The sequence below is a fragment of the Protopterus annectens genome, chromosome 1.part1 (assembly GCF_019279795.1).
Source record: "Protopterus annectens isolate FY-2018-M chromosome 1.part1, PAN1.0, whole genome shotgun sequence".
NCBI classification, from domain to species: Eukaryota; Metazoa; Chordata; order Ceratodontiformes; family Protopteridae; genus Protopterus; species Protopterus annectens.
In genome coordinates this window covers 1255322085-1255343172 of record NC_056726.1, presented here as the reverse complement: position 1 = coordinate 1255343172, position 21088 = coordinate 1255322085, and the positions used below count along the sequence as shown (strand labels likewise).

The window sequence follows — 21088 nt, the reverse complement described above, 5'->3', positions numbered from 1 at the left end:
TATTAGTTACAAAATAAGGATAGAGTTGAGTATTTGGCCTAGGTACCTTTGTTCAGTGACATTAGGTATTCTGCTCCCTTTCAGATCTGTTAACTCATTCCCTCCAGTACAGCTCTTTTCAGTGTATACCTTTAACTCCCAGTGGGCATAGCTTCAGCCTCTAAAAAATGATGTTGACAGAGGTCAAATATCAATACAATTGTGTTTACCATACTGTATGTTTCAAGATAAGATATTCTGATACTTTGTATGTAGCATGGGTTTGGAATTATTAATGCAAATATGAACAAGCAATTTTTGACTCCTAGAATTACAGTAGGAGTTATCTGCAGAAATGCTTGGAGGAGCACTCAGCTGTAATGAGTTAAGAGAACAGAAGGAATAGTGTGTCATTTCTTGGATTGTATGTGTGTGTGTGTGTGTGTGTGTGTGTGTGTGTGTGTGTGTATATATATATATATATATATATATATATATATATATATATATATCTACACATATATATATATATATATATCTACACATATATATATATATCTACACATATATATATGTGTGTGTACGTGTGTATAAAATATAGATGTATATATGTATATATGCTTCAGTAGGAAACTGCACTCCCATAAAGATAATTCTGTCTTTCTGTCTCAAAATTCTCACAAAATAAAATCTTCCTACAAAAATTTGTCAAATATCATTGGAAAAAATGAAGACAATGGAAGCAGTGCTGTTTGAAATTTGTTAAAATAATACCAAAATATAGGTGTAAACACCTCCAATAAAACAGATTTTCCAAAGTGCCTTCTAATTCAAATACTCATAATTAACCACAAAAGGTTACTCGTAGTTGCTGTTTACATCATCCTAGGAGCCTTAAAACATTCAAAAAAAAAAAAAAAAACTAGCCAGGCATACTTACAGTAGCTAATAGGTGTAACATAATTACTGTAAAAGACTTTGATCTTTTACATCTTAAAAAAAGTTAAACCTTTTGTTACATAACTTATCTTACTTAATGAATTATATACCCCCCTCTAGACCGATCTCTTCAATCAAGAGAAGTCTCATACTCAACTTTCTTGTATCTATAATCTCATAAGGGACATAAAACATTACTTGCCTTGTCTAATTAATACTCTCAATGACAACCACAGCATACTGTCATATAAAACCACAAAAAGCCCATAACTGCAATTTCAAGAACCATTTCAAAGTCAATAAATCACAAGTTGTACAAGACTTTAATAGTCTAAACTGCTTGAGCTATATCCAAAGCAGAGTACCCCTTCAAACCCTCTCATTATTCAGTTATCTATTAATTTCTATTGATATTAAGCAATTTTCATTTACACAAAAATGTCTGACAGGGCTCCTACACTTTTAAAATGCATGAAAACTAATTAAAAGGAGTGGAATAAATGAAATATCATAAGGAATACTTTTCATCATCTTATCTTTCTGTTCCTTAAACAGTGGTATAAGCAGAAAGTAAATACATTAGAATTAAGCTCTGATTACTTTGATAAAGTTCTTCATATCAATCCACCCCAGACATTTTACTCTTCCACTCTCTAAAACTTCAAAACTTTAGTTCCCTCCACAACAATAATGCCTGCAATAGCGCCATTAACCCTCCAATCACTTTCCAACCCTCCTATTCCTCCAATGCAAATCCTACATCTCAAACAGGTCCCCCCACCAGTTCTTCTTCTAGACTATAATATTTAAGATAGTAAGAAAACAGCTTGTGAAAACATACAGGAACACAAACCCTGACAAGAACAACATTCACCCAGCCATCCTCAGGACAGCTACCCCAGCCATAGTCAATTATCTGGTATATGTATTCAACCATTCATTGACTAGAGAAACATTAATTTCTAATTGTAAGCATTCTTTAATTATCCACATTCCAAAAATTCTCTCCCCCTTTTACACCCAAACCAAAGACCCATACCCATGCTATGTCCAATCACAAAAACAAGTGAAAAAAATTCGGAATCAAATTCTGGAACACATCTGCAAATATATGCTTTGAAGCAATTCCGAGTATGGATTTAGAGAAGAATAAAATATATTTACAGCCAGATGCAGAACAATAAAATGCATTTACATTTCAGTGCAAAAGGGTTGCCTTATTGAAAGTACATTTATCAATCTTAACAGATCATCTGAAAGTGCCAACCACTACATACTTTTGAAGAAGCTAAAACATACAGGATTTACCTTAAATATGTTAAACTAGTTTCAGTATTGCATTAATTACGGAATCTCCAAAGTGTAAACAGGTAATCAGAGTTCAGATAAAGGCAACATTTTTATCAGTATACCCCAGCATTCAATACCTTAATGTTCATTTTTGGTCCTATTCCATTTGCTTATTCCTCAACCACACTACTATCACCATTCACCTATCGTTAGAAACTCTGAGCACAAATGACACTATTCTTTATAAGTCAGGAACATCTATAGCACAAATTCAATAAGCTAAAACATTCAATTCACTTTGAATCAAAAACTCAATGGCACTTTGCCATTGTTTTTCTATTAATCATAAGATGCTCATTGTTATTGAAACTGCTTTAAGACTGTTTGAGATAGGTCTATATTAAATCAGCAAATGCTTAAAATAGCAAATGCTGATTTATCAACTCTTTAAAATCGAAACCTGAAAATCCCGAAGACATGGAACAGCGATTTATTCCCAGAGAAAAAAAAAAATGCTGGGCCTTTTTTGAGACTTTGCTATTTCTTCCACTGTGGTGCAATCTCAGAGTTGGTATATTTAAGTAGGGGGTGTGGGGGCAAAGCCCCCACTTTATTTTGTGATTTGAACCCTTTTTTGTTTTTTTTTGTTTTTGTGGAACAGGGTTTTTTTTTCCCTGGGGAAAAAATTGCTGTTCCGTTTCTTTGGGATTTTCAGGTTTCGGTTTTAAAAGGTCGATAAATCAGCATTCACTATTTTTAAGCATTTGCTGATTTAATATAGACCCTTTGAAACACCTTTCAAATTGAAAAAAAATATTTGGTAACAATGTCAGTTCTAAATAACATTAAAATAGTTTAGGTGTTACAGTATTAATTCCTGATGCGCATGATAGATCCCAAAGTATCCCTTAAAGTCAAGTCTGAAGTACTTACAGAAAAAAGTGAACAAATAACTAAAAGCTGTTTAGTTATTTCTAATTGTGTCATCCCTGACAGTGTGCACTTGTTATCCATTATCTGGAGTATGTCCTCCAGTTACAACACTTAAATTATCCCATAATTTCATCATCTTGTGTACAGAATAATCTTAGCCTGTAGGTATGTCAAACAAGTCCCTAAAAATGAATACAACTGTAATATCCTTAATAATGCAAAATGGTTACCCGTTCCAGCTATAACTGCACTTCTCCTTTCCAGCCTTACATTTAAGTCACAAAGTAATAACTGTCTATTTAGCTATTAAATTTTCTGCATACTACCTTAACACACAAAATGATAATATGTTTACCCTAAAGAAACCTCCTTTTTACTGTGAATGAGGTGAGAAGATTTTTACTAAACAGGTCCAGTCAGTTTAAGCCATTTATTTTAAAATGTGTAAGAAAATAATTAACATACTTGCATTAACAGCAAAACTTTTACAGGACCTAAAGCAAGAATATTCTACATTTGTCTTCTAGACAAAGGATGGCTACAACAAAACCTATACTGTCAGTTACAAACATTAGATCATTACAGAATCTGTCATCCTTTGAAATAAAACACTAGTAAACAGGTATATACAACTTTATATCCATAATATTCCATCTGTGGTTCAAGAGTTAGTCATACCCTACTGCTATCATATTATATTTCTAGAAGCAATATTGAACATAAAAATAATTAGTACCATCATATAAAAGGAACTAGAGCATTTATGTATAAATAGTGACCTAGCACTTTTGTTCAGGCCTCTCATTTATAACTATTTTGGAGAAATGTTCCTATTTTCAGATGTATATATCTTTGGGAGTATGACCCTATTTAAAGTTCTGATTTAACCATTCACATAATTTTCTGAATTTCCTTATCACGCATGATTTTTCAACCAGTCCAGTGCACAGAAAACCACCATTGGTGATCAACATTCTAGTAGCATCAATAATTTAAAGAAAGGCAACACGTCACACTTCTTCCCTTTTCACAAGTAAAAATAAATGACCTTGTGAGGTAGAATTTTACAATATAGTTAATGTCTACAGATTTTACCCTGTGTCTTTGATAATGTGCTTACAATTTTCCATTATATTATCAATATCTGTTTTTAAAAGTATGGTACTTACATATTATCACAACCACTTTTCTAATCGATAATACATAAGTACCAACTACTCGTGTGGTGTTCAGGTGGCAAGAACAGCATTTGACATGGCATGACAAACTGTAGAAATATTGAAAGTGTTTCCAGATTTTTAGCCTCCTGTCCTCCCGTTATTTTAGGTTTCCGCCAGATGTCATGCACCACCATGCTGACACGAATGTGTGTCATCGTTACTTAGCAGGCACACCTTCCCTTCAGTTACAGGTGAAAGCTGAATGAAAAAGTTAAAATTGGTAAAATCTGTTTTCAGTTTGTGACATGCACCAATCATTTCCCTGGAGCAAGACATGAACTGGCCTGTTGCACATAACTGCTGCTTTTTTTCCGAGTGCGAGCAATTGCTTAAGTGTAACGAATTCACACTTGTGCCTGACTGCTGTTCCAGATATACATACCTGTCAACTGTCAGATTTGCAGACAACGTCCAGCTTTTTACACATAATTTTGGTATGTTTCTCATAAAATGTGTGACTGTCTACCAAGGCAGACGGAGGATCTCAGGATGGAAGTTAGTAACTACTGAAATACATATGTGGTATGTGTAGCAGCAGCCAAGTTAATTTTACTTTTCAGTTAGTGTCATCAGCAATGCACAGTCCCCAGAAAGAGGAACTTACCCATTATAACAGTCTGATGAAGTTTGGCTACTGTGCCTTACGAAAGTGCTTACTTTGTGATTTCTACCTGGGTCCTTTTGCAATAAACTATCATGTTTTTAAATTGCAGCTGTTTGGTTCATTTCTTCTTTTTTACAAGTTGGTGCTTTTTTACAGTAGAATAGGTTTTTCTGAAGCTTTATACACAAGGCAGGGCCTGTACGATGCTGAGAAAAGGGGCAAAGCTTTGAGCAGGTCTGCAGTTTATTATGATTTTAGACCTTGAATTTTTAGTGAAAAAGCTTTGCAGTCATTCCTGTTATGACAAGTGTTCAGAAATAAAGGATCATTGACTGGATGAACAAGTATCAAGCAGTGGCATAATGACTTGGATTCAATACCTTTAGAAATAAGCTATGCAATGAAAAAAGACTCACAACAGTCGACACGACAGAGGAGAGTTTATTATTGATATACTGTATATGCCTAGATCCAAAACTACAGAAACAAATTTTAGGAGGTATTGTCAATAAGATAGTTACAAAGGGAGTCATATTTACTGAAGGGTACTATTATGAACTTCTTGGAATTTAGTTTTAGTGCATCGTTTTGACACCAGCAATTTGTTTGAGACAGATCCTCTTAAAGGATCTTGGTGCACACTGGGAAGTTTATGAGGCCACCAAGTTTACGGTCAAAATTTGGTCAATCATAAATCTTTAACATTAGCTTTGACCACTGAGAAGTAAATGCCATAACAGGAGAGGCCAAAGGACTGAACCCCGAGGTACCCCACTATGGCAGGACTTTTGGAAGAAACACGAGCTGCCCACCATAACGTCCTGTGTTCCACTTGTGAAGCAATTCACTATTCAATGAGTTACATAGAGATTGATATTTAGCTGAGAGAGTTTATGTATTATATCTGAGTGTGAGATGATGATAAATATCTCACATGATCCAGATATGTGGTGTATACTGTTTTTTCCTCATCCATTGCTTTAGTAATTTTTTTCAGAGAAGATGCCCAGGTTATGAAGACAAGAAGACTTGCGTACAACAAATCCAAACTGAATTGGGTCTAGAGTCTGTAGATTAGCTATATCATTATTTATTAGCTCCATAATAATCCATTCTATAGCCTTATAGGTAACACCTGCAGTCATCACTTATGCTGGGCTAATTCGTCTGCCTGCCATATAAGCATATTTGTCACTAATTAAGGCTTGTGATGAAGCAGGTTGCTTAAGATTTCATTTGGAGATCTGAATTCCCCTCAAACTGTTTCCCTGCCAGAGGATAATCTGATTAGAAATTACATAGTAGAAATCATACTTTATTCAAAAATCTTCATATTTAGTGGAAATTAACTGTCAGAAACACTTATGTTAGGTATCCCTCATTGGCAGAACCTATTTTTAAAGAGTCTTTGTCTAATTGATTTGTAATATATTTGACAAACAAGCCCTTTTTATATCTTATTAGTAATGGGTGACAACAAATGGGTACTTCACCCCACATTACATTTGCAGAAATTTGCAGGAATTACTGCCATCAGCTTTCTGGCAACTGTGTAGTAACTGTGATCTCTCTTTTGTATAGGTTTATTCTCACATAGACATATTATCTAATTTATAAACATCACACTGACATATGGGCTCTCTTGCTCTCACTGTTCAGTCATGCACAAAAGACCCTTGCACAAATATATTGGCATTGATCCATCAGAATAAGCACTATGCCTCTATACAGCATCATTTTGTTATGAAGGGAAATGTGCCATGTCCACCTATGTAGCTAGAATGAGATTCATGCTGAATATGTAGGTCACCCTTCTCTCAGGTACCTAATCACTTTTGTTTCTTTTCTATGCCAGCCAGTAGGTGGGTGGTGCATAAGAAGACATGCAACTCAGATGGGCAAGTGCGTTTCCAAAAAGCACAAGAGAACAGAGGGAGTGCTCTGTTATGCAAGAACTGTTTCATTTACCATTTTTTTCTTCATGTTAAAACATATATATATATATATATATATATATATAAACACACAAATGAGGTGGAAAAATACTGAGTGAACCAAACACAACCAGTAATCCAAAAAAATCACTCAGTAGGCACACTGGTCTCAATGAAGGCCAAGTCACAACATGAAAATCCACTTAAAATATTTTAATAACAGCAACTTGGTATCCACAGATTGAGCGCTTTCTTTCCACTAAGGGAACTTCATCAGAATTCTGTTGTGACTTGGCCTTCATTGAGACCAGTGTGCCTACTGAGTGATTTTTTTGATTAAAACACACACACACACACATATATATATATATATATATATATATATATATATATATATATATATAGATATAGATATATATATATAGATATATATATATAGATATATGTATATATATAGGTCTACCTGATAATGCTGAAAGTCCACAATGCTGATGATGAGAACACCGACACCGGAAGATTGACAACGGAGATAATCGACAGTTGAAAATCCCGATGCTGAGAACACCAACATGTTAAGGTAAGTGTGCGATAGTGACGGACTGTAGGGTTAGGGGTGGATTAAGTGAGTTAGGGTTAGGGCGCGGGTCAGGTGAGTGTGCGATAGTGACAGACTGTAGGGTTAGGGGCAAGTTAACTGAGTTAGGGTTAGTGAGCGGGTTAGCTGAGTGTGTGATAGTGGCGGACCTTAGGGTTAGGGTTTGGGTTAAGGTTAGTGCATAGTTAGTTGTGTATGCAAGGTCTAGTGTAGGTTTGTAAGGTTTTTGGTGTGCTTGTTTTACGTGTGTGCTTTTTGGACAGGGGATTTGTTTTGTTTGTTCATTGTTGGGATTGTGGTTTGTCGGGCATGTGAAGTTTCGTGTTTTTGAACTTTCGGTTTTGTGGTGTCGGTGATTTTGTTATTGGTGTTTTAGCGTGTTGGCGTTATCAGATAGACCCATATATATATATATATATATATATATATATATATATATATATATATATACATATATAAACACGCACACACACACACACACACACACACACACACACACACACACACACACACACACACACACACGTGCACATATATACACATTTTTATTTATTATTTATTATTTTATTTTACATTTGTTAACCGGGCTGGTCTAACTGGATATATTTCCATTTTCAGATTTTCAGTAGAGGCCCGGGGAGAAAAGCTCCACAGGAAGACATGGACGGAATACAACAAAAACCAAACAAATATATAATAACAAAGTTAACAAACAGATTTAAAAAAAAAAAGAGGTAGGTGTTTTACTCAAGACCAGAATAACTAATTCTATTTAAAGATATAAACCATAAGTTACTATAATTTCACGTTCAATTCCACATGTATGTATATACTTGTGTGTGTGTGTGCGTGTGTGTGTGTGTGTGTGTGTGTGTGTGTGTGTGTGTGTGTGTGTGTATGCTAAAGCATTCTAATCATACTGAAATATTTTCAGATATTATATTAATTCATGAGTTTACTGTAAACTAAAAAGGGTCTCGTTAGTTGGCAGCATCATTCTTTTCTGTATTAGTGACCCTAAAATGTTCTTGAAACTTGCATAGTGGTTGTTTTCCTGTTGTGGTGTCTCTCATTATTTTTTGTTTTGTATGCATACTATACCAGTGTTATTCTTTTATTTCCAGATTCTTGCATATTTGATTAAACTGACAATCAATCACACTCAGAACTTTTTTCATTCTTCTATTCCCATCATACCTAAGTGCAGGAGTCTTGATAATGTGTTTTATTTCTATTCTTGCATGTGGAAATTTTTAATATTTTTGCAGTAATTCATCTCCATCTATCTGTAATGTACTATAGTTGTCATATAGCAAGCTAGTCACTTGCAAGTAACTCTTCAAGACCATATGTGTCTGTGAATTTCATTTCTGACATATTTTGAGAATTTCACATAATTATATGCAAAGTTTAAAAGTCTGTGGTAATGCACACAATATTCATTGATATAAGAAATTGATCTGGTCTCCATGAAGCAAGAAATGCACACAGCTTTGTAAAGACCAGTGAATGCAAACATAAATAAAAGCAGTGCTGTTACAGGAATCCTGGCTATGTTGCATAGGTGATGTGATAGATGGACATATATATATATATATATATATATATATATGAAAAAATCCCAATTAGTCTCATTTAGTCACTACTGTGGCTGTGTTGCACAGCTATCAGAATATTTTTTTTGTGCAATTTGTGATCTTTTAATTGTGGTAAATATTTATGCTTCTTCAGACGTGGAAGGCTTTAACAAGTAACTTATCACTGCAGTGAAAAAGTAATAAAGATACCCTGTATATGATACTGATATTTAATTTAAAATGGTTCTCCTAATTATCGTAGGATCATAGGATCGTAGGAGATTATTAGGTTATCGATCTGGATGTCATTTTAAGCCTAGCTATTTCAACCCAATGTAATGCAGTAGAGGTACTAGTCGATACCCAAGACTAAATTTAGTGATGACTGCCCATGTCCAGGAGGATTGTGGGCACTATCCCTGGTAAGAATTTATGGTGTCCCATCATCACTTACAAACATTCTTTCGTAAAGGATTACAACGATAGTAAAATAAAAATAATAGTGACACTTTCCATGCAAAGATAGTGAAAGACTGAGTCTGCGGCTTTACAATCCCTAGTAAAAGCTGTCCAGCTATGGGGACTTGATAATTTTTCAACTACACATGTCATAGAGCTAAAGTGAAGAAAGCTTTCAATAAAAACAGTTGCAATTTTGTCATACTTTTAGTAAACATGTCCAGTCCTTGAACGTGTCAGCCATCCTTATTTGCCAAATGATAGTTTAAATAATGACACAGAGAGTGTCCGATCCCCAATGCCTGCCCTTGTTAGCTCAAACACTGGTAGTAACCAAGTTTTTTCAGTTTTCTTGACCTGAATTAAAGAATCAGTACAAAAAATGCAAATTATGTATAACTCCTCATGAATACTTCAAAGCAGCAGCCAAAGATATAATTCATTCTATTAAGTAATAGTAAAACAATGACCTCAAGGATTGTTAAATCCACTGGAGACATTTACCAACTGGATCCAAACAAAGCACAGGGAGGAGACGGAATAAGTAACAATGACCTGAGAACACTTCAGCAAGAACTTACACTGCCATTAAATTTATTATTCACTAGGTCATATAAATATGGGGAGATTCCTCAAGATTGAAGACATGCACTTATTAAATGTGTCTTTAAGGGAAAGGGGAGTAGGATAACCCAGAATCATATAGATCCTTAAGTCTACTTTCATGTTGTGGAAAAATAATGGAGAAGGTAATACTGGATAAGTTATTGCCAGAACTGGATAGGATGGGACTTGAAACCATATATCAGCATGCATATGTTGAAAATAGATCTATTACCACCTGTAACATGATGTTCTATAACAATATAATAACAGCTATGAATGAAAAATTGTGCTGTGATGTGATTTATATAGATTTAACTTCAGCATTTGACAGGGCCACACACAAAACACTGATTAATAAATTAGTGCAACTAGGTATTGCTGTACTGTTGATAGCATGAATAGCTGCATGGCTTACAAATAGGACATGGAAAGTATCACACACCAACTGGACAGGTGAAATCCTTGGTTACAGTCAAGGTGTTCCACAGGGCTCTGTCCTAGGCCCTTACTTGTTTAGACTGTATCTTTCAGACCTTACGTTTTCATCTGAGGTGTTCTACAGTCTATATGCTGATGACCTGAAACTGGAAAAACTGATTACAAGTGGTACAGATAAGGCATGTCTGCAAAATAATTTGACTAAATTGACCATTTGGGCACAGGACAATAATATGTTGATAAATACATCAAAAACTAAGCATATGAGATTTGGGAAACATAAACTGAAAGGTGAATATTTAATACAGCACACAATGATTGAAACTGTAGACTCATTTAAGGACCTCGGTATATGGGTAGATTCAGCTATAAGTTTTTCTAATCATATCAACCAATTGGCTAATGATAGTTATAGAACTATAGGTTGTATAAAAAGATTTATAAAGTCTAGCAAATCAAACACAATGAAGTTATTGTTTGTTAGTTACATTAGATCCAAACTTGAGTATGGAATAACAATACGGAAACCCTATAGGAAAACAAGCATGAATAAACTAGAACGAGTACAGTGGAAATATACTAAGGGCATCCATGGATGTGAAAATCTAAGTTATTATGAAAGACTAAAATATCTGAATTTGTACAGTGTCTCTTATAGATATTTAAGAGGAGATCTTATTCAGGTATATAGGGCATTTAGGGACAACTACCTCTAGGAATGTTTGGGGTTATCAAACAATACTAGAGAATTATCAGATAACCTATGTAGAAGATTCTATAGGAAGGAGAAGTGTACTAATTGGTTCTCTAACAGAGTAGCTGATGCTTGGAACAGACTACCAAATTACATTAAAACAAGTACTAGCTTAGATATTTTTAAGGACAGCCTGGGCAATTATTATGGGAACAAGTGTTTTGGTATATTGGCAAGCTAGAAGGGCATTAATGCCTGTGCTTGAAACATTTGTATGTACGTATGTATGTATGTGCCATAATATCTAAGGCATTAAAAGATATTAGCCCATCAGTAGCTTTGAAAGTGTGCAAAGAGCAGTGCTGTTCTTTTTATGCAACTTATAAAATCACTCACTATAACTACTCTGCAAAGCTGTTTCATCAAACCTGTCAGTAAAGATTCACCACCTCCATACCACAACCTGTTTATATCATCCAAAATTACATGACTATTATGTTCTTTCAAAAGTAACCATGAAGTTGGTCTTCAGGAGTTGTCCAAAGACAAAGTGAAATAACAGGATGTGTTTTGTCTGTTCAGTATTTATTTGCACATCCTAATTAAAACATTTAGCTTATCCATTTTTCTTTACTTTTCTTCCATTCATTACTTAACACTCATTCAATAGGGTCCTAAATCATGAAATCATCATCATCATCATCATCAACCCCCCCTCCCCATTTTTTTACATAGTCAGGGTGTCATGTTAATTGTCACCATCTCTCTTGATTCAATGTTACACTCCTGCATTTTTTGAGACTCATGCCTGACTGTCACATATCTTCTCTAACACAATCCATCCACCTCTTTGCTGGATGTCCTCGTTTCTTCTTTCCTTCTTCCTGTCAGTCTCAAATCTTTTTCACCAGATTGTCTTCTGCTTTTCTGCATGTGTCCAAACCACCGTAATCTGTTCTCTTTGATCTCTTCTGCTACTGGAGCTACTTTAGCTTCTGCTCTTATGTCATCATTTCTTCATCTCTCCCACAGTGTGCATCCTACCACCCTTCTTAGGCACTTCATTTACATCACCTCTAGCTTCCTCATCTGCTCTGTCTTTACTGCTCAGGTTTCTGTACCATACAGTAGTACTGGTCACCTTACTGTTTTGTACACCTTACTTTTCAGCTTCTTTGGCATTCTTCTGTCATACACTACACCTGACATTCTATGCCAGTTGGCTGCAGCCCCTCTGATTCTAGCTTTGACTTCTTCATTCAGATTTCCTTTCTCATCAACCATCCCTCCAGACACTTGAAGCTATTAAACTGTTACATTATTCTGTCTTCTACCTCAATTCTCAACTTCTTCTAATTTCCTCAATTCGCTGCGATTACCACTGCCTTATCTGTACTTAGCTTTATTCCATGTGCCTTCTATTTTGCATTCCATTCCCCCATCCTTTGCTTTACTTCTTGCACAGATTCTACTTGTAATGTCACATCATCTGCATGCAGCAACTTTGTTGATCTGTCTCCTCTGACCTGTTTGCTAATGTAGTCCATCACCAGTATGAACAGCGGTGGGCTCAGACTTCAACCCTGGTGCACACCCACTCCCACTGAAAACCTCTCTGTGAGACAGAACACTGTTCATACATGAGTCATTGGGTACTTGTACATAGTCTGCACTAATTCTACCAGTGTTTCTGGGAATTTAAACTACTGCAGTAATGCTCAAATCAGCTTTCTTGGGACTTTATCATATGCTTTCTCCAAGTCTAGAAATGTCCAGTTGGACTCTTTTTCCTCATATCTAGCTTCTTCTCAACTATTTGTCTTACTGCAAACATGGGGTCACTTGTATGCATCCTGATCTGAATCAGAACTGTCATTCTCCATCTTACTTTCTACTGCTGTGTATCCATTTATTAGTCACCCTCTCCATAACTTTCATGCAATGTGACAGGAGTTTTACATCTCTGTACTGCCCAGAGTTATGGATGTCCCTTTTGTTCTCATACATTGGCAGTAGTATGCTGATTCTCCTGCCACCCAGAATATGTCTTTCTCTCCACACTGGTATAAGTACCCTCAGGAGCCATTTCTCCCCTATCTCACCCAGCATCTTTATCATATCTGCTGTGACCTCATCTGAGCCTGCTGCTTTCCCTGACTTAATTTTCTTAAGTGCTATTCTTACTTCTTCTAGGGTGGAATCCTCTTCTTCTCGCATTGTAGGCTGTGTCTATGGCAGTACAGCTTCTAAGGAGTTTTCTTCATTCAGAATCTGCTGGAAGTATTCCTTCCATCTGCCTTTGATGTCCTGTGGACTGGCAAGCAGGTTGGTGCTGGTAATCCCTTACGAATGGTGTCTGACTCTCTTCTTTATCTTTCTTTCTTAGTCTTGCAGCCTGATATAGTTTCATTGTGCCACCTACTGGGTTGCTTTTCACAAGCTGATAGGGTGCCTCTCATGCCCTGTTCTTTGCCATTGCAATTCCTTTTTTAGCTTCTTTGTTAGACAATCAGTATTGCTTCCTAGTCTGGTCCATCTTTTCTATCTCCCACTTTTTCCTGCACTCTTTCTTTCTTTTGATGACTTCCTGGATTTCTGCATTCCACCACCAGCTTTCTTTATGTACCTTATTTCTATACCTGGCTTGGCACACCCTCACGGATGTTGTTTTGAGGTGCTGGCATTTCCTATTTCCTCCTCTTCTTGGTTTGCTAGATACCTGAGTAATTCCTGGAACTGTTGTACTTTCTCTCCAGTCAACTTCCAAGTCTTCAGCCTGGTCTATGTTAACCTTAGAGCCCTCTCTGACCATTGCTTGCATCTGGTTGTGGCAACCAGTGGTTTATGCTGTGGGCTAACTGTTTCACTGCTGATGACTTTGTTATCATTGATTCTATGCCTGTGCCCTTTCTTTACTAGCAAGAAGTCCACCCGAGTTTCATGTTGGCCACTCCTGTATGTGATCTTGTGCCTGCTACTATTAAGACATTTGTCTGACAAAAGTCTAAAATGGCCTCTCATTCTTTATTCCTGTGGCCCTAGACAGTCCTTCTATCCCATTCTGTCTGTCCTGATATATGCATTCAAGTCATCCATTATCAGCACCAGTTCCTGCTAATCTGCTTTATCTTGTCAGTCCTGCATCTGCTTATGAATGCACTATTTTCCTCACTATCACAACCCTGCTATGGGATATAGGCTGTGATTATGAATACTGTTCTATCATTACATTGGGGTATGATTGCCATGAGTCTGTCACTAGTTCTGATGATATCCTTCACTGTCTTCTGAAGCCTCTCCCTCACCACAATTCCCAAACCATTTCTAGCCTGTCCTCCTCCTGAGTAGTAGACTCTGAATCCCAGGCAAAGTTGTCTTTGCTACACTGCTCTTCCATCTCATTTCTTGGATACATAGTATCTTCATCCTCTTCAGTAGCATCATGTCATCTACTTCCTGCAATTCTTAGTTCATGTTTGGCAAGTTGATTGGATTTACATCCAATCTTTGCTTAACAGAGCTATCGCAGGTAACCCAGGCTGGACAACTAGTCATCGACCACCCAGTAGGATATTGACTCAGATCTACTGGGTTTTATGCTGAGCACACACTAACCAATAGGGCATGCACACTCCTCCCACCTTTAGCAATGGTCATTGGTGTAGGTAGGAGTAGGTCGGGTCCTTAATCCTCTTATCACTGGCAAATACCCATGCCCATTTTGGTGACATTAGTCAACAAGATCAAATCACCTAGAGCCATTTTTACACCAATGACCAGGATAGATGTCCAAAGCAGTTGATCTATGGAACTCTTCTCCCCATAAGGCACCATGTATAGGTTGTGCTGCTGCCCAGAACTCCAGTCATTGGTGACTTTGAGATGGAAACACTCAGCGTATTCAGAGGTGGGAAGAACCCCACAGAGACACAGGGAGAACATGCAGTCTTCAAACAGGCATTGGCCGGAGGTCAGAAGTGAAGCTTTTACCTTGTGCATCACAGGCAAAGACCTTGTCCATTATGCCAAATGATGTCTTACCCCTAAATCATGAACTATTCTACTGCTATGCTAAACGTACTTTGTAAAGTGTAACTTTGCATTTTCTGTGCAAATTTCCTACCAGGAATTGATTAACAAATCCTTGCCACTACTGTTCATGAGGTCATATTATGAGATAAGACTACTGAAAGTCCAGCATGAGCTGTGTATAGCTGGTGAAGACAGGCTTCTAATGGCTGCCCTGCATGTGATTATGGACTAGAGGGTCATGCTGTAAACTACCTGAACACTTAAAATGGTGATCCTTTGTGAGTGGGAGATTATTGTTTGTAAGCCACTGCTGTGCATCTTTATGAGGAGTACCAAAATTCTCAATCATTAGGCAAATGTAGAGCTAATTACAGAATTTTGAGAGGGGTAGAAGGCTTCTCCCACAAGGACAGTAAAGGGAGATTTGATCTACTAAAAAAACATTTATTTCAGTCTTAGACTATATATTGTAGGGTTGTCATTCAGGTATGATGGAGCAAATGTTTTATGAATGATCATTCATCACTATTCCATATGGGAAGACTTTCACACACACACACACACACACACACACACACACACACACACACACACACACTCACACATACACACACGCGCGCACACACACACACACATGTGTGTGGGCACGTGCACACACACGCACACCCACGCACACACACAGACACACACACAAACACACACACGTGCACAGCCATTTGCACACACACACACACACACACACACACACACTTGCGCGGCCATGTGCACACACACACACACACACACACACACACACACACACACACACACACACACACAGGTGCGTGCACACACACACACACACACACACACACACACACACACACACACACACACACACACACACACACACACACACACACACACACACACACACACACACACACACACACACACACACACACACACACACACACACACACAAATACTATATATAAATATAAATATATATATAAATGTTCAATTCAGTTGATGCAGAGGGTTAAGGCTATGAGCTGTAGTTGCTGTAGTACAGGGTTTGATTCCCCTCAACCCTCATTTTCTTACTGTGCGACCTTGTACAAGTCACTTAACCAGAAATTCTCCATGATTACCCTGAAAAAAGACAGTGTCCAGTGGGTCTACCTGGTGAACAAGTTGGTGTTGTTAGCTACCTTAGAAGCAATAGTCAGCAGAATGCTCACTACTTCTGTTCATAAGATATGATCATAAAAGTAAAATATGGAAAAACATGAGTGTAAAATACTCAGATATCATGAATTATGAGCCTGATTTGGTCAATCTTACCATTGTATCCTCAGAAATTCTCCATATTTTGGCCATGAGCATAGATTTGAATAAAGTCACTGAGAGACCGAGAAGTGAAGGCAGAAAAGGAGTTGATCTGCACTATCTGATTGTTTCTGACCTACATACCATAATAGCGGCACATTTTACTTAACCAACACATACTTTTTTTTTCCCAACCCTCATTCTCATTCTTTTATAGATGCTTCTGAGTATAACATGCACTTTTTCATATAAATTGCTTGTGCTTTTTTCTTTTTTGTTTGGTGTAAGAGGCTTGAAAGTTTCATTGTTATTTTATGATATGAAACGTGAAGCATTAATACACAATTATTCTTTTTGACTCATGTTTCTTACCTTTGCTTTAGAACTGAAAAGTGATTTTGGAGCAAGGTGAGCAGAAAGATGCGTTGTTATGAGTCGAGGGGAAGGGCGTTTTTCTAGATGTCCCCTTCCTGTCTTTTGTTCTATCCAGGGTACCCTGTCCCAATTAGGTATAGACTGAGCAACTTCTGTGTCTCCATTGCTATGGATAAGAGTTAGAATTTCCTGCATCCAAATAGTTCCTACCAACAAAAAGTAAATATCTGAATAAGTTTTAATTCATATAGAGCTGTCTAAAAAGAAGAAAACTATCCCCACTTATAACAATTTTATCAACCAGGTCCTGAATGTGTCTCCATTAGCTTTAGTCTGTCAAATACTTAAAATAAATTTTATATCTATATACCATGGTCAAAACAGCAAAATGTTAATGGCAAGAACATCAACCACAAAAGGTCAACAATGCAAACATCAACCGTCTACTACCCATTTGTGAGGAAAATCCTTGCCACATGCAAACAAACAAAAAACAACATAATTTTTTGCAAGGGAGAAAGCATCCCTGCACCCCCACATGTGTATGTGTGGGGGGGTTGTGCCCCCCCAACTAATTATATATATGCTAGCTCTGAGAATGCACAATCTCTGGGAAAAGGGGAACATTCCCCCACCTAGGGGATTTTTGATCTAGCACACCTGTCGACAATCTGCAAATGTCAACACCTGTGTTTGATCAAGCAGCTATTGACATTTTTCTCCATCCACAAAGTTCAGAAGTCACATATATTTATATATTGTACTTTACATTCACATTTGATATTTGTACTGACAATCATTTAAAAGATATGCTCAGTTAATGGTATGCACAGTGAAGTACCAATTTATTATTATTAACATTAATGCCAAGTAATTACAGGTCAAGGCTGTACAAATGTAAACTTGGCTAGCAACTTAACATATTAAACTGGATTCAGAAAAGTTTATCATGATTGTCACACTGACTCTTCATATTTTAATGTGGTCTCCATGCTTCCAGCTCTCCTGTTTATTTGTATTTTTTTCAAAACCAAAAATAACAAACATCTTACATTTCTTTTATAATTTTATGCATGAATGCTCAAATCATTACTACTGTCTTGTCTATGAATATTGTAATCAAGATTATAAATATCTTTCAGATTTTCCTATATAATATGCAACATGGGATACACAAGTTGCTTTGTGTTTCAGTTGGTGCAACTCTTACATGAAATTACCCAATCATGATTTCCCACAGAAACATGATTACTCTCATTGATGAATTTACATTCTTTACAACGGCCAATTTAATTATATTTAGACTATGCTTACAGACAAAATGAAGAACATCTCTTAGTTTTTCCATCAAATTATCACTGTGGTCACACGTCTTCCAGTTTCTGCCTTAACCTACTATAGGGACAACTTTTGTAAGACAACCCTGTAGAGTCTAATAAATATCTGGCATACTCTCTTTGAATGAACATCCTTTTCATGTTCTTAATTTCATGTTTAAGTGACCCCTCATCTGATACAATCTTTGATATCCTTAATTATCCTTACCTTTACTAAACTGTTTTCTGTTGCATAGCGTGGCAACTGTTTAATTAAACATACAGATTAGAAAAAACAGGGTTCCTAAAAATGTTTTATTTCTAACATTTATTTACTGTATCCTTCATTAAAGTTGTACCTGAATAATTATTTTTTTCACTGGAATATTTATAAGTGAAATTCATAAACTTGGTAGAGGTTTCTGTGAAGTTAATAACCTCTTCCAATAATTTATTATTGGGGAGTAGAATACAAATATCACTTAAGAACATAAAGTTTTAAGTGAGGCTTAAGCCATGAATTCAATATATGGTTGTTTTCCCAATATCACAAAATGATATTTGTGTATATGAGAGCTGCTGCCACCCCAGTGGCAACACCATTTAACTGATAATATTATGTTACCTTTAAATACAATTGTTGAGTAAAATGAAATTTTTATACATGTCCAGTGCATTTAATTTCAACAACTGTTAAATGTTCCCAACTGAGAAGTGTTCCATTGAAGTAGCTTAAACCAGTGTTGTAAGGAATTACTGTAAATAACTGTAATCTATCTCTAATCTACATAAAAATGCCAATAATCTTTTCCAAATATAAAGAACTCTTTCAGTAAAAGCCTTCATATTGTTATCAATAAAAATTGTCAATGGTTGTTTCATTAACACACCAGATACTACAGCTGGATGTAGACATGGGCTATTCATGTCATTATATACTTTAGGTATACCAAAAAGTGTCAGAATTAACTGTTTTCTCTACCTTAAAAAAATCTGTATAATATCAATGTTATAATCTTTTGAATAGATAATTGTGTTAAATACAAATCAATATTTTAGATGCAATGTTATTTCCATTTTTGGACACATGATTATAAATAGGGCATTCAAAATACAAAACATTCTAGAAATAGTCTACTGAATCCATAATCAGAAGACTGTTATCCTTATCTGGGACATTATGAAAACAGTCTTGTTCTAACTCAGATCTTTTAATAATTTCCTTTCAAGATTTCATAAATAAAATTCATGTTTTGTTACAGTTGTTTGAAAATGTGTACTATGTCTGATTCACATATTCATTCAAATAATGTAACTGTTGGATGCAAAGATGGATTAAAATACTTTCCCTATATAATTTAGATCTACCACATTCAACACCTTTATTGTGGTTAAAAATAAACTTAAGTCAAATTTCCTGGTAAATAAACATAATTCAATTAATGTTCTAGCCAAGTTCACATGCATTGCCAATATAAATGTGAATCCCCTTTCATAAAGATTTTACTAGTCATCAGTTATAAAATCTGCTAAATTGAAATAAGTCATCATAAAGTCATAAAATTCAAAACCGGCTGCAGTACCTTTTAAACTGTATGTTGTAAGTATTGTCTCCTTGCTCTTTGACCCTATCCCTGACTACATTGTTAGCGCTGCTTGTTGTGTTGCTGTAAAATCATATGGACAGCCCAATCCTTGTGGTTGCAATTGCTCAGGTGACACTTGTGGTCTGTTCCACTTTGATTTGTGTGTTTGACTAATCATTCTGAATGACAGAGGGGAGGAAAATCCAAAGCATCTTCTGTAAAAGCTTTATCAGTTATTCCCTCTATCAGATGATTGCCAGATAAATTTGCCTATTTTCATATCATGCCATTTTTGTTCTCAAAAGATCTGGGCAATGGATAAGCCCTGCAAGCTTTGTAATAACTTTTTTTCATTAACATTTTTTATTTGCTTTTAATATATTGCATTGTGTTTTAACTTTACTGAAAATATCATTCTAATGCATGAAATGCAAATCAAACAACTCGTCCTGAATGACAAAATAATTTAACTGTGTCATGCCTTTAGCTAATATCTTTATCTGCCTGTCCCTGCCATGCATTACAATTAGCATGAACTCACATTCAAATGTATAAAAGAACAACAAATTGTGATATAACAACTTTAACCATTTTCCATTTCTTTTTGAAATTGCCAAAGTCTTAGACAATTCAAAACTCAACTGCATGTTTAATATTCTCCCTAAAAAATGATCAGCTGCAGCACCCTAGATTTAAGTAACTTCTCTAATTTATTCATTTTATTTTATTTAAGGTATCACCTGTTGAAGCTGGTTTATCATTAAATCTCAGAGTTTTGTTGAACAAACTATCCAAATTAGGTAGAGGGGTTCAAGGTAAATTTTTGTCTTGACCTTCTGATAAATGTAAATCATCAGACTAAGGAGAACTTTGGTTCCCTGTTGTAATCAACAAATGTAAAATAAATAAAAATAAATAAATCTGTTATTGTGTCTGTGTGGAGTCAGAAATTACTTCATTTGAATCAACTGTGGGAGTTTTGCCTCATCATATTCATTTTGTTTAGATACGTCCTGTGTCAACTGTCTCAAAAGTAGAGTTAAATCATCCAAAATCATGAAAAAATCCAACATCTTGTGGGGTGCTGTTGAAAAGTTCTAGGGATGACATCTTAGGAGTTCAACCTTAAAACCAGAGCTATAAACTACATAAGTAATGGCAGCATGTCCAGCATAGCAAAACAGCAATATCAGAACCACA

The 21088-nt window shown here is 36.0% G+C and overlaps 1 protein-coding gene across 1 annotated transcript in view; it reads right to left on the bottom strand.

Moving 5' to 3' along the window:
* The window catches only part of LOC122816063 (sulfotransferase 2A1-like), a 371350-nt gene that overhangs the window by 283266 nt on the left and 66996 nt on the right, over positions 1-21088 (bottom strand). Inside the window, exon 3 of the mRNA XM_044088877.1 lies at positions 16984-17192. Within this exon, the coding sequence (XP_043944812.1) occupies positions 16984-17192 (209 nt within the window). The remainder of the gene's footprint in view (positions 1-16983; positions 17193-21088) is intronic.